The sequence below is a fragment of the Harpegnathos saltator genome, unplaced genomic scaffold (genome assembly GCF_003227715.2).
Source record: "Harpegnathos saltator strain DR-91 unplaced genomic scaffold, Hsal_v8.6 scaffold100, whole genome shotgun sequence".
Lineage (NCBI taxonomy): Eukaryota > Metazoa > Arthropoda > Insecta > Hymenoptera > Formicidae > Harpegnathos > Harpegnathos saltator.
In genome coordinates, this window is record NW_020229874.1 from 233242 (window position 1) to 247996 (window position 14755).

The 14755-nt window shown below is 36.2% G+C and overlaps 2 protein-coding genes across 3 annotated transcripts; one reads left to right on the forward strand and one right to left on the reverse strand.

Moving 5' to 3' along the window:
* Nucleotides 1-1716: 1716 nt before the first annotated feature.
* Syx5 (syntaxin 5) lies at nucleotides 1717-3747 on the forward strand. The gene is made up of 5 exons (XM_011140767.3): nucleotides 1717-2122; nucleotides 2374-2630; nucleotides 2808-2999; nucleotides 3073-3194; nucleotides 3307-3747. Exons 1-5 carry the CDS (start codon nucleotides 1717-1719, stop codon nucleotides 3464-3466), a joined length of 1137 nt encoding a protein of 378 aa, XP_011139069.1. The 3' UTR covers nucleotides 3467-3747.
* A 56-nt stretch (nucleotides 3748-3803) lies between these two features.
* Tango1 (transport and golgi organization 1) lies at nucleotides 3804-13178 on the reverse strand. 2 transcript variants are annotated; one of them, XM_011140765.3, is made up of 18 exons: nucleotides 12951-13178; nucleotides 12694-12827; nucleotides 10543-12526; nucleotides 10268-10435; nucleotides 10122-10192; nucleotides 9324-9455; nucleotides 9060-9176; nucleotides 8879-8956; nucleotides 8582-8806; nucleotides 8449-8469; nucleotides 8111-8278; nucleotides 7775-7997; nucleotides 7539-7677; nucleotides 7360-7449; nucleotides 7094-7190; nucleotides 6335-6458; nucleotides 5346-5873; nucleotides 3804-4713 (listed from the first exon to the last, which is right to left on the reverse strand). In XM_011140765.3, exons 1-18 carry the CDS (start codon nucleotides 13072-13074, stop codon nucleotides 4658-4660), a joined length of 4479 nt encoding a protein of 1492 aa, XP_011139067.1. In that variant the 5' UTR covers nucleotides 13075-13178; the 3' UTR covers nucleotides 3804-4657. The 2 variants fall into 2 exon arrangements, with proteins under 2 accessions (XP_011139067.1, XP_011139068.1); XM_011140766.3 differs by lacking the exon at nucleotides 8449-8469 and having other exon boundaries at nucleotides 12951-13159.
* Between the last annotated feature and the right edge of the window lie 1577 nt (nucleotides 13179-14755).

Sequence of the window (14755 nt, forward strand, 5' to 3'; positions counted from 1 at the left end):
TTTCAGTTTCTTCGACAATGGAGTCTTCGGCAAAGTACACAACGTTAGACAATATGCGTCAGTTATGCGATCAAGTATTTACGCGAGTAAACGTTCGTAAACGATTTACAAAGGCAGCGGCGGTTTCACGGAAAATTCTACTATTCGGCGGTTCCGTGGATCTTTTATATGTTTATAAAAAATATGTACGTTCCTCTCTTCATAGTGCTACGTTTCTGGATTTTAATATACTTACGCAGATCTGTATCTTTTATATAATGTAAGTCATATTGTATCGTAAGCTGGTTAGAGAAAAGTTGACATAATAAAATAATATTATTGATATGATTGTTATCTCGATAACAAATGCATAATCTCTTATGTGCACAATTCGCTTTCTGTCTTTGAATTGAGATGTCACGCGACAATCCCGCGAAATTTTTGCATCTGATAGTAGGCAATCACGGTCGGTAGAAAAGTTGAATAAAACGTTTTTCCTTAACGTAGATAGACGCACGTTTTACATTTAGAAAAGTAGCAGCTTTCTTTCGCTTCAACATATTTCCCTACAACGTATCTCACTAAATTAACTTCCAAAGCCGTGTTTAATTTTCATCTTCGTCGCGTTCAAAACCCACGTCTGCGCAAATTTCCGTTCGCTCCGATTAAATTAATTTTCGAAGACGTGTTAAAGTTTCATTTTCATTACGTTCAAAAGTCACGCGTTCGTAAATTCCAGCTCGCGCTAATTGCATTAATTTCACCATTTAACAAGCTTTCATCTTTAGAAATAATAAAGGTGGATAATTTTATACCCTTTGCACGGCTCTCCGATTTTAAGAGATGATAATAATTTAAGAGAGATTCTATTAAAAATAATAGCAACGTAACACTATGTTAAACGTTCCAAAAATATTTAATAAATTTTAAATGCAAAGTTTAGCGTGTTGTAGCTGGTACAAGTGAGAAAACGCGCTTTACGTGATCTGAAACCAGCGGAAAAGGAGTTAAAAATTTTACTCTGGTCACTGTGATTATATAATTGTATAATGTTGCCGCGAAAAACCTATTACATAAACCTAGACTAGTCACTAGTGGTAACAAGTTGCTTTCATCGCGTTGAAAAATGGCGCGGTCAGAAAAATTTGCGCTCGCTAAAGGCTACGCACCGCCACTGTCGCCTCACAGCTAATTTGTAACTCGAAGCTCATCGCATGCATAAGAATGCTGCTTCTATGACCCCCAAGTATACTCTACCACCTCACGTTTCCAATCGAATCGTTTGTGCCTGAAATGAAATAAATATATATCAGGTCATTATAGAGATCCAGATCAAGAAAACGGAAGGAAATCGAACGAGAACAGAAAAGGTGTGCAGGTGCAGCTGAAAAGAAAGAGTCAAGGTCCGTCTCTTTTCTCATTTAAACTATGTTGCATCTTTCTTTCGTAATTCGAAATGAGATTGAGAACAGAGCTGACAGAAATCTCTGGCGGAAGAAAGACGGCAAGAAAAATTTCGCGTAATAGAGGTACAGAAAGTGCAGTTACAGCGAGCAGATTTCTATATATATGTATGCTGGTCGCGCGCGCGAGCGCGAGCGAGCTGTCATGTGGGGTCATGCAGACGTGTCCGTCGCCTCTACAATCTGTTGACTCGACGAGCGCTGAACCGAGCGCTGCTGGTCCTTACGACGGTCGGAGTCCACGCGTGCACATGGTGAAGGTTGAGAGGATGCGATGCCAGCACGCAGACGGCACGTCCTAGGGCACGAGGTTGATCGCGAGTCTGTGACCACGAATACGGAAAACGACTCGCGACTGCAGCAACGGCTATATTGTCACGATGACGATGCGAGTGGCGGACTGTTGAGCGGAACCGTTTCGGATAAACAATCACGGGATACCAGTACGACGACGACGACGACGACAATGATGACGTCCCGTGACAGGACCAACGAGTTCATCAATGCGATCCGCTCGATGCAGAGCAGATCTGCCGCGCGGACCGCTGCCACCAGCGCGACTATGCAGAATCCTCGTCGAGCACGCCAGTTACAGACCTACTCGAACTTTATGATGACAGCCAAGAACATAGGCAAAAATATCACCAGCACGTACACCAAGCTGGAGAAGCTTGCCCTATGTAAGAATCCAAACATTGTATCGCTCGCTGTAAACTTGGTTCCAGTGATTCGCAACTGATCCTACTGGAGAGCATGATGTAAAGATGTCACAAACAGCTGATCTGAATCTTTGTTTCAAAAGAATTTGTACTTTGATTAGAATTTCATTTTTGCCACTTGAAACAACAGCTTTTATCTAGAAGAAGAACTGGAAACTTTTAAGAGAGCTGTGAGAAATATTGTGTGTACTAATTAGCGCTATATGTTGTAGTGGCCAAAAAGAAATCCATATTCAACGATAGGCAACTGGAAATTGAGGAGCTTACTAATATAATAAAAACGGATCTGAAAAGTCTGAATATTCAAATTGGAAAGCTACAAGAGCTCGGAAAATCCCAAAGAGAAGGCTTTGGATATTCTCAAAGCCACCATATCGCCTCACATTCTTCCTCGATCGTAATGGCACTGCAATCAAAGCTAGCAAATATGTCCAATAACTTCAAAAACGTTCTAGAAGTTCGGTCTGAGGTATCATTAAAGTATATATTTGAAGTATATTCGTTGTATATTTTCAAAGATTGAATATTGTAGTGTAATATTGATTAACCTATATTCTTCTATGGATCAGATATACAGTACTTGTACAATTATATAAATGATAATGCAAATTAGGCTTTGAACTAATGAGTCAATTATTGGATACAGAATATGAGAGAAGAGCAAAGTAGGAGACAACAATTTACTCAAGGATCACTGTCGACTATGCTGCCCCCGAGTGTTGTTTCGGGAAGACAGGGTTCTCTGTTATTACAAGAAGAGACAAATAATACAGTTGCGATAGACTTGGAGCCAGCAATGAATCATCAGTTGATGCAACAAGCTATGCAAGATGACACTGTAAGTGCGGCATATAGAAAATAATTGAAAACATAAAATAACAAATATATATACACATAACTGATTTTTAAAGGATGCCTATGTCCAATCGAGAGCTGAAACTATGCAAAACATAGAGTCCACTATAGTTGAGTTAGGTGGCATTTTCCAGCAACTGGCACATATGGTCCAAGAACAAGAGGAAATGGTCGAGAGGTAAACAAAATGTCTTCGTGCGAAAAGAACAGAGTGTTGTTTGAGGGAAATATTATGATATATTTAAGGCTTGACAGATGTAAAATGTTTATTAAATTATCGGATATTACAGGATAGATAGCAATATAGAGGATACCGAGTTGAACGTGGAAGCTGCACACACTGAAATTCTGAGGTACTTTCAGTCTGTGACGAACAATAGGTGGCTGATGATAAAGATATTTGCAGTTTTGATATTTTTCTTTGTATTTTTCGTAGTGTTCCTGGCATAACACTACCACGATAATTATTTATATCGTTACTTTTTATCATTCATATCCGCACTATTTGTGATAATAAGAAACAGTTGCGAAACAAAACGGCAATTTTTACGAAGTTACGACACGAATGAATAACGTAGACTAAACGAAAAGAATTTCGTGCATTCCTTATCCCTTTCCCTTCAATTGTGAATATTGTAAGTACTAATTAAGTGCGGCATTACTTGTACATCGCGACTTGCTGAAAATATAAGATGTATAAAAAGTGAAGATATTTCTATTAGATAAATGAATATATAATTTTTATGTTCGGAGGGGAGGGGGGAGGGGGACAAATAATTTAAGCGAATAACGTTTTACAACGAATATATAAGCACTCGAAATAAAAGCAAAAAAAACAAGGATTGTTGTCTTTCCCACCGTTCGTATTGTTATGATACATATGTACGAATTAGATATAACTTTAACTTTTTATCCAATTACTTTTCGTTGAAAATTACAAGAGCAACATATTTTTCTGCTCAAGTTAAAAAAATATAATTAAATCTGTGTGTCATAAAATCTCTTAATATAACACGTCCAATTATAATAAATTATAATTTATTTCATCTTTTTAAACCATATGTAACAACATTTTGCATTTTATTTAACATCGATTATAAGAACTTTATTACAATATTATATTTATACTAAAGTACAAGTCAAATATCTGATTCCTAGAATATGCACGTTATTACCAAAAATTTAGATATTTTTTTAACACGACTTGTAAATACTTTCCAATACCTTCTCTCTTTTATCCCTATGCAATTAAAATTAGCAATTAAAAGCTGAAATTGCATACAAGTCAAATTGTGTGTATAAACATTTTAACCATCTTTACAAATTGCCGCATGCGTTTCCACTTGTAAAGTAAAATTAATATTTCTCCTGAATAATGATGACCAAAAAAGAAAATATCTCATTTTAACAAAACTGTATGAAATGATTTATCGTATATAACACATCACAGATATAAAAATGTATAAACTGCATTAAAAGAATCGCTACGGTACCGATACATTTGTTCCTTTAGTATAACGTAACTTTGACATCATGATTAGATATTTATTTGAAACTCTTATACAATGCGAGGAGTCTGTCACTGTCACAGTGATAGATTTGGCCTTTGTACAAGTGTGTTGTATAGCAAGATACAAAAACCTAGACTTTCCCATGATGTGCCTTATCCAATGATTCTCCTGAAGAATGTAAGGAACCTGAAATGGATGTAAAATTAAGTATAGAACGCTCTTCTTCGACAATTTCTTAATTATACCGATGCATGCACAAGTAAAAGAAAAAAAAATATATATATATCTACGCTGCAATTTAGAATGCACGAATGATGCGATTGCTAAATTACATAAACATTATTCAAATAAAAGATTGCATAAAAATTGGCAAAAAGAAACGAAGAATTCATTCAGATAATTCATTTTTACTTAAAATCCGTGAAAAAACAGCCGGCTTGCCGAATATCAATGATGAAAGAGAGAAAGAAAGAAAGAAAGAAAGAAAAAAAGAAAGAAAAAAAAACGTTATGCTCGCGCAGCATTAGCATAAATTAAAATCGATGATTGTAAGCTCATTAACCTGGGCACGGTATCTATTTGGAGTTACCCCCTTCCATGGTACTCCAAAACTGTCTCACTTTAGAGAAACGTTTGCGTCCTTGCATGCACAAAAAAAACGGGACAGATGATAATAATAACAAAAATATACGGAAAGTCTCGCAAGAACGGTAGAAAGAGCCAGGCAGGCAGGATCCAACGAATGTATTGCAAATATCGATGATATTCGAATGCGTGTGTCTTCTCGTAGTGTCGTCACAACAAAGGTTTCCACAAACCTTTATGATTGCGCGTACGTTGCTCTCGCTGATGAGGATGGAAACCAGAACCGCGTAAGAACGGCGATGATTCCTCCGCCCATGCATGCGCCGTACCGATGGGTGGAGGTACTATCGAGCCGGGTGGAGGAGGAGGTGGGATATGATCGCCACCGAACGGTGGTGGTGGCGGTGGCGATCTGTGACGGTTGAACGGTGGAAGTAAATGCGGAGACATCGGAGGTGGCGGAGAACTCGCGTTCTCGTATCTACCCCCGGGAGCGGGAGGATGTATCGGTGGCATCGGCGGCGGCGGTGACGATAACCTGCCGCCTAGAGGCGGAGGACGCTGACTGAGACTGTCATATTGGGACGTACGCACGTAACCAGAAGCGAGAGGTAGCACGGGCGGTAGATGCGCCGGGAAACAATGTAGATAGGAAGGCGGCGGTGGCGGTGGGACGCCTGAGCTAAACATTATGGGAGAACTGGACGATTCTGCTCCTATGAATAACGGTGAGGTTGCCGTTTCCCCGTTCGCCTCCAGGCCTGTTTGGAAATCAGTTTAAGAAAAGATAGAGAATCCGAAGGCAGAGTCGCGTGACACATGTATTATCCACTGGATGAACCCACGGATGAACTTGAACAATCTCTGAAGCACTTAACGTAGCTAATTAACGTAGCGTTAAGACGCTAGACCACGCTTCAACCATCATTCACTAAGAGTACGCACAACTACTAGTCTTGCTCTATGAAGACTGCAACATTGCTACGTATTACAGGTTTCTACGAGATTTTATGATAAATTTTTTTATTACTCGCTTACGAAGTCATGTGTACACACGACGATATACACACATCTCTATGTAGAAAGAGAGTGGATTATTAATGTAACATGGATATGACTCCGATTCCGATTGAGACTACTAAGAATCGCTTTCAGATGTTCGTTACGAGTATCGAACTATTCGCTAAATACATCGATAATATTTTATAATGGAAATACTTACGATGTAACTTTGTCTCGGAATCGCTGTCGTTTAAGTTCTTCTCTACGAGCGTGAGTCGATTGCGTAATTGGCCAGCTTCGGCTCTCATCTCTTCCATACGACGTTCATTTTGACGAGCAATGACCTTATGAAATAAAAAGCATTTCATGAATTCTAGCGGCGGTAACGTGCAAATAAAACATAGATTCGATGATTATCTATAATATATACAGGGTGGGTGATTATAAGTTGCCAACCCGAAATGTGAAGGTAGATTGAGTTAAGACAAACATAAAAGTCCCATACTGTTTTGCGAGATTCGCAATAATTATCGAGTTATTAATGACAGAAATCTGAGGAGTGGGAGCGCACCGGCATAGATGACTGGAGAAGCGTTGCAGCTGCTTAGGCCGCAGCGCGCAGGCCGCAGTTGATCCAGAAACTGTCGCCGGTGCGCGGCGAGGGGAAAGACAATGCGCTGCTATTCGTTGTTTTATCTCGTCGGACCTACGTCTCGCCGCACGCCGCCAACAGTTGCTGGGTCGAGTGGGTCGCGCTGTGGCCTGAGAGTAGCTGCAACGCTTCTCCCAATCATCTATGTCGGCGCGCTCCCATTCTTCAGATTTCTTTCATTCTATATTCATAATAACTCGATAATTATTGCGAATCTCGCAAAACGGTATAGGACTTTTATGTTTATCTTAACCCAATCTATCTTCACATTTCGGGTTGGCAACTTATAATCACCCACCCTGTATATATATATATATATATACATACCCATTGTTCGTGTGATTTCGTCTCCAGAGCAGATATTTGATTTTTGTATTCTCTCTCCTGATCCACTATCTCCCGTTTTAACATTTCTGTTTGTTGTCTGAAGTACAATTGTAATAAATTAAGTATATCTTATAATTATATATAAAAAAGTAAAAATAATATTTAACTGCTTTTAAATAACACGAGTTTAAATTAAATGACACGAATTTCCATAAATTAGATTGTGCTTAGACTGTTAAATCACTTTGTTAAAATGATGTCCTTACTTATAATTCTGTATCTCATTCTGCATTGTATGTATCCTCTCTACCGTCGATACAACTTCACCTTGTTTTTGCAACCAAATGGCTTCTTCCCTGAAATTATTATAATATTAATACGACTGGACACTGGAACGCGAGAACGGGTGAACGCGAGGTCCTTATTAAAATTAGCTGTCGCATACTTCTGACGTTCGGCTTCTTTTTCCTTGAAGAATTTAGACAACACTTCAAGTCGCGTCTCTGCATCCTTTTTCTCTTTCTCGGCCATTTTACACTGTTCACTTAATCCAGCGATTTCTTCTTTAACCAGCTTCATATGCTCTACGGTACGGAAGTGTTACATAAAAAATTTAATTAAAAAAAGAAAAAGAAATATATCAGGCAATTTTTCAACAAAATATCATCTTCAAACAAATACCTTCCAACAGCTGATGAGCACCCTCGACATCGCTTAATCGCATTTTTAATTCGTTTCTCTCCTCGCGTAATTGTGCCGCTTCCGTTTTAACACGAGATACCTCGTATAATTTTTCCAAATCCAAGCTGTTCGAATTGATCTGATTGATAACTTCTACAAGCTCATTCACTTCTATCTCCTTGCCTCTCAATTCTTTATATAGTGCCGATTTCTCAGTAGATAACTGAAAAAGGACACACATATAATTCAATAACTATATTATATCATGAAATTATTAGTTATTAAACATATTAAATTATAAATAATATCTATATCATCATATAATTGTAGACTTACTTCGTTCACTTGCATTTCCAAAGAATGTATCTTATCAGTTAATGTTTCCTCTATGTTATTCTTAAAATTTCTCTGAATATCTAGCTCATGCTGTACGCGCGACAATTCTACTTCATATTCTTCACATTTCTTTTTAGCAGTTGCAAGATCCGCTGATAAAGTCTCAATCTGTAATAAAATGTGAAACTGTCTTGTACAATTTTGTAGAAACTTTCCCATCTCAAGTGAGCTGACCAAGTAATATGAGAAGCGACGTACTACTAAACATAATATATATTTCCGAGACATTACCGAGAGACTGTATATTATGTATGCACATAAGACAAATATTAACGAACCTCAAGCTTGTCAAATTCGTGCTGCATCACAGAAAATAAGAAAAGTGAATAATTTTCTACTTGAAAAATCAAACTATGACGGAAATTAAATTACAAATAATATATATATAAATTCAAAATAGGCTGTTCTTACCTCTTGAGACTTAAGATTCAATGCATTTGTTAAAGATTCGTTCGCGATTTGTTGAGCGTCTAATCGTGCTTGCAAACCCTCCACTGATTGAGCTAAAGGATTAACTTCATTGTTCGATGATAAAAATTCCCTTAACATACGCTCCAGTTCCAACCCAGCCTCAGTTGCACTTTCTAAATCCTTTTCCAGCATAACTACTTGATCCTCCAATTCTGCTTTTGTATTCTACAACAAAAAATGTAGGATATACGACCTCCAATTCGACACAGATTCAATAAGAAATAAATATACACACACCTGTGCTGCTTCTAAATCAGCTTTTAGCGATACAACCATTTCGTTAGAACCAAATGATTCATCTTCTATGCAGCGTAACTAAAATATTTACATCTTAATAAAATGAAACATATATTCGGGTACGGGGATAACAGAAAGGAAAATATATATGAAATAATAATATCTGCAGGTATCGCCTCACCTTTTCCTTGGTAGACTTTAGGTTCTCATTGAGTACTTCGCACTCTTTAGTCGAGACCAATAGCTCTTTCTCGAGTTTATTAATTTTCGCTATAAGTTGACCATCTCTTCTTATATTCTAGATGCAAATATATATCTTATATTTTATTCAACGATACTCGTTATTGATAAAATACTTTAAATGTTATTTAATTCTTATTAAAAATAAGTTTTATGTAAATTATATCTCGTATTTCGTAAGCAGAGAAAAATGATATATTTTTACCTCAATATAATAATATCCGAGAGTAAATACAAGTGTTGTTAAAGCTGTTACCATTAGATATATCAATGTTTTCCAATAATTATGATCTATTGTTATTGCATCGAACATATAATCTTCTTCACTTTCTGCTTTCTGTCGACAAAATTAATACACATATATAATAAAACTTATTCCGTATAAAGCGAGCATCTCCCACGCGCGACAAGCATGCCGACGGAAACGACGATCGCTATCGGGCGGCATTATCTCTTGACAGCCACCGCGGGGTGACGACACCCATATTCAGTGAACAACGAGAATGGTACCCTCAGCGCTACCACTGGAAATCGCTGTATTTCTTTCGAATCCGTTTGCGACGAGTTGGAACGGTTCAATGGTTTCACGTTCATCATTACTTTACCCAGTGACCGATTTCTTTTTTTTTTCAAACTATCGAATGTAATCAACCAATAGCTCATGTGCACACAGAACATATTGAGTAGTAGGATCGATACCGTCTTGTAAACTATATATATATATATATATATATATATATAAATTTAGTTAATAGACGTAAGAAAATTGACGAATCGGAAGGTATAGTGCAACGGCACGATCGTCTCTTAGTAGCAATCAGCAGTATATCGGATGACAGCGAAAGGCAGAGAGAAAAGAGAGGCGAGCGACATGTAGACAATCTTTTTTCAAAGCAATCCGGGCCTCTTCTTCATTCGCTCTGCAGAGCGAAGGATCGATTTCCATCTCGTACCTAACAGAATCAAGCAAACGATTATCGTAAATAATTCTCTGTTCACTTACTTCCAATGACTCTGCAGTATCTTCGATGATATCTTCGGTTGCACATTCATGATCAAGTGAGCAAACGTTATCTAAAGTCATTGTAAGAAGATGATATATTTATACAGATTAAAATAATTATTAAATATTAGTAGAATAGTATATACCTTCTATTCCGTGCAAAGTAGACGTTGATTCTGACTCATGCGTCTGCTCGCTATTTCTCGTGATATCTTCAACTTTAGGCAAAATTTTGTCCTTACTGCTTATGTGATTACCATGTTCAAGTAAGGTTTTATCGTCGCCTTTTGCAAAACTATGAATTTGATTTTCAACTAAACACACAAGACATCTAAGTTTAGGTATAATTAATATAAATATTAATACACAGTACATTTTGTAACGCACAAAAACTTTTATATACTGACAAACCAATACCCACCGTTCTTATGTTCAAAATCTTTGTTGCTCGCCAAATTTCGATTACCGAGATATTCGTCAGGGGTCCACTTCTTTTCTGAGATCATGTTCTTTTGACTAGAATCTGCAGATTGTTTCGGACCGACGACACTGGATTCTATACCGTTAGAGAATTCGTCAGACTCTACAGGAACATTGCCGGAACTAGCATCGTACACTAAATGATCATTTTTATTTACATTACTATGTACAATAGATTTTGCATTAAGCTGGACATCTGCAGCATCGCGATTTAATATGTCGTCAATAATTACTGTACTTTTCCCGACAGTTGAATTATCAAGAGACGCTTCTTTAATAATATCTTTGCGAATTTCAACGGAATTTTCAACGGTAGACGGTAAATTACTAGTCTCTGAAGTTTCATTGACAGCTGTTACTTCACCAACTTGGGCGACAGTGTCTCCGTGAACGTCCTTCTTTGTAACTTCTAAAGATGCTTTAGCACTCTCTGGTGATGTCTGCTCAATATCGTCATTGCTTTGAGCAGTAATACTAACTGTAGTTTCTTGCACTTCAGGTGAAACTGTTGATCCTTCTCCAAGAGAAGCGATTACCTCTTCAGTCTCAATATTTTCTATAACTTTTTCTTCCTCGCTTGTTTCCTGCATTTTGACATTTTCAGCATGACTATTAACATCGGCTTCATTAAAAGTAGGGCTATTATCCGCTAAAACAGAGGATGCTATTGACAACTTTTCGGCAGACTTATAAGCATCTTCACGTACAAAATTATTGGATAAAGGCACGTCACGAGATGCAGTATCTTCCAGACGAACTGCGATTGTTTCTTCCTCCAACTTTACTTTCTCATCTGAAATTCTCGTACCCCGAATACTCTCGTCTATAACTTTTTGCTGTATTTCTATGTCACGTTTACTTGTAATGCCTGAATCTACATCTAGTGATGCTTCAGTAGCTGGGATATTTTCTTCGACTATAGTTTTACTCTCAATAATAACTTCAGAAGTAGACACGTCATTGGCATTCGGACTAGTGGTGGTACCTTCTGTGGTTGCAGTTTCTAGGGAATCAGATAAAATGTTAAACTTTCTTGCAAATGAGGCAAATATGCCCTCATCTTCAATAGTTTCAGTGAGTTCTTCCTTCTTATATTCTGCAATCTTCTCAGCACTGTTATCCATTAATTTCCCTTCACTAGATCTTTCTAGATCTTTAGACAGTTGATCTTTAGATTTACCACTTACATCATGCGATAAGGTATCATCCTCGCCCACTGTATCTACAACTGGACTGATTACTTCCGAATTTCCTAACAGTGTCTTGGTGTTAATTTCTTCAGAAATATCTACCGATAATTTGATTTCTTCTGGTTGACTCTTGGCATCAGTTATATCATGTTGTTTTTCTTTTTTGTTCATAGATACGGTCTTATCATCATTGTTGTCAGAATCTGTTTTAAGATTGGTAGGAGGAAGTGAAACTTGTTCATTTGGCAATACAGTAGCATGCATTGCTTCAGTTGACTTTTGTTGCACAGATGGTTTACTCTCAAAATAAAATGTAGTACCATCTATCACTTCATAAGAAGGTGAAATACTATCTACATTAATTGCTTCAAATTCTGCTACAGTTTTATCTAATGACTGCGCCGACAGTGCCTCACTGTTGTCACTGTAAGATAAATTATCTTCTACAGAAGAGTGTATCTCCTCTGTAGATTCAAGTCTCTTACTTTCAACATTTTTCTCCTGTACACTTTTATCTAGAGACTTTGCCGAAGGAGACAGTGTCTCATTGATATCACGAGGCAACTTATCTTTCAAAAGAGGATGTATTTTATGTACTTTTTCAGCTTTGGTTAGAACTTTGTCCTTGGTTTCATCAGTAAATTTGTAAACAGGCACTTCATGCAACAAGATACGTTGTAGGACTTTATATTCATTTAAAAATGTTTTAGGTGCAAATCCACGTTTGCCTTTTATCTAAAAAAAATTAAAACATATGGAGATTGTGTTCTTAGAATCAAATCACAAGTATCGGTCTAAATCATAACGATACATATTAACAGAAGAATAAATATATAAAAGTACTAGTCACAATAAGCAGAATAATATAATAAATATTCAATCAAGGAGATAATAAAATATACCTCGACACCCCATAAATCGATCCGCTTTCCAGCTCCTTTGCTGAAAACTTTGACATCTTCGTTGATGCCAAATGACATTACTTCACGGTCATTTGCTCTGTAAGCAAGTATCGTCTTGGCCAAAGATATCACTTCTAAATAAAAAAAAAAAAGAGCAATATAATATAAATACAATATATATTATTGCAAGCGTGCAGATGCGCGACAAAAATGTGTTGTGGGTTTTAAAGCTAAGGTATATATACGGCTTCAATTACCGGAGCAATTGGGGTCGTAACATAATTGTTTGTCGGATAGGGCAGCTAAGGATTGCGATATCAGACAGGACACTATTGCAACGAGTATAAATAATGTATTCGTAAGCGGGCTTATTTTCGTCATATTTTTACTATTGCAAACTTCCACATCACTACCGATCACTACAAGCACACCACACTGACACTGCTTTCTCAGACGCACATTACAACCACGAATCACCGGATTCGAGATGTACAAACGACGAGTTAGTTGGTTATATATGTGTCTATTGGATGGCCAAGGCCCACAGACATGAACCCCAATATGTTGGAATCTTTTCTATTTCAGGCTAGAAAATTTTAATTTCTACTTGATAAGTAAATGGAGAGAGATTAATTTGATTCGTTGTTCAATTGTACTATTGAATAATAAAAGATTCATTTAATTGGATATTGACCAATAACTAACTAGTTAAAAATAAGACTTTTGACCATGTTAGGACATGGTAATGATAAAAAATAAGTTTCTCGACTTGACATTAAGTTGTACTTGTTGAAAATAAAAAGTTTGTTTTTTAATTCGCCATTAAAAAATACGAAGTAAAAGTAAAAAATTGTCTGACTTGTTGTTCAATGTACCACATGAAAATGTAAAGTTCGACCGCTCTATCGTTGAGTCGTACTACGGCGACCTCAACTTTTCACTAGGCAGTGGCGGGTCATAACGGAAGTTTCAGAATTATTATCGAAGTATATCGCATCGGTATAACATCACACACATACGCATACATACATACACATATGTGTATGTGTGTGCAACAGCAAAACTTTGTTTCTATATGATCAAACCCAATATTTTTTAAATTATATTAAAAAGATATATGAGGTATATAATCTATGGATATCTCTCGAATAAATTCGATTGTATCGTACGAACACGTATTGAATAATTATAAAATATAATTATTACAGCATTTTCACCTCAACTTTAAAGCACATCAACTATCAGTTAAAGTATATCCTTAAAATTCATTTCCAGATTTTTTCCAGAATTTTAATGAAAATTCTGAATTTGTGGGGCAGATGAATAAAAAGTTGTATAATTATAGAAAGAATTTAATATTATTTTGGAGTTTAACATATATATTTCATTCTACATGACTAGATTATAAAAGCAATTTAAAAAAATTCATGAATTTAACAATATTAAATATTACGCATCACAAATAATATATCGATACATTAAAATTTTATAATGCAAGTGCGCACTCTTACCTAAGTTTACAAAAAAAGCTTCAATTCATTTTATCCTTACACATATACAAAAATATTCAAGCCTTAATATGATGAAGTATTAAAGAATTTTCATAATAATCTGATATTAAATGTAATAGATGCTGGAGAAAGATCAAGAGACGGCGAAATTTAAGTGTCTTATCTTATGCAAATTCCTTCACAATTATTTAATTTTTCCCATGCCTTTATAATGCGTGAAGTATACTTATTTTCATATTTATATTTCTTGAATTTTATTTTACGCGTATTAAGAAACACATAGCGAGAAACTGCAACAATTTATTGAAATATACTCTGAACAACATAACGCAGAGTATTATTTAAGAAAACATGTAAAAGAAAGAAGTGACTAATTCTTAAAACATACATGTATAGCCGTAAATACTGGAAAATATACAAAGAGAACGATAATTTCTTTTCTTCGATCGATTACTTGCTATATAATAAGAGATACATTATGAACATATGTGTTTAAGTATTTAGTTATTTAATTATACATATTTCCATTATTCTCCCTGTGACATTTTTAT

Bases quoted from the DNA above. Each gene is read 5' to 3' on its own strand.
- Tango1 (XM_011140765.3), bottom strand. From the start codon at position 13,074: ATGACGAAAATAAGCCCGCTTACGAATACATTATTTATACTCGTTGCA. The intron at 9,177-9,323 runs GTAAAAATATAT...ATTTGCATCTAG, and splicing joins TCGGATATTATTATATTGAG to AATATAAGAAGAGATGGTCA. The intron at 7,191-7,359 runs GTAAGGACATCA...ATTGTACTTCAG, and splicing joins AATGAGATACAGAATTATAA to ACAACAAACAGAAATGTTAA.
- Syx5 (XM_011140767.3), top strand. From the start codon at position 1,717: ATGCCAGCACGCAGACGGCACGTCCTAGGGCACGAGGTTGATCGCGAG. The intron at 2,123-2,373 runs GTAAGAATCCAA...TATATGTTGTAG, and splicing joins GCTGGAGAAGCTTGCCCTAT to TGGCCAAAAAGAAATCCATA. The intron at 3,195-3,306 runs GTAAACAAAATG...CGGATATTACAG, and splicing joins CAAGAGGAAATGGTCGAGAG to GATAGATAGCAATATAGAGG.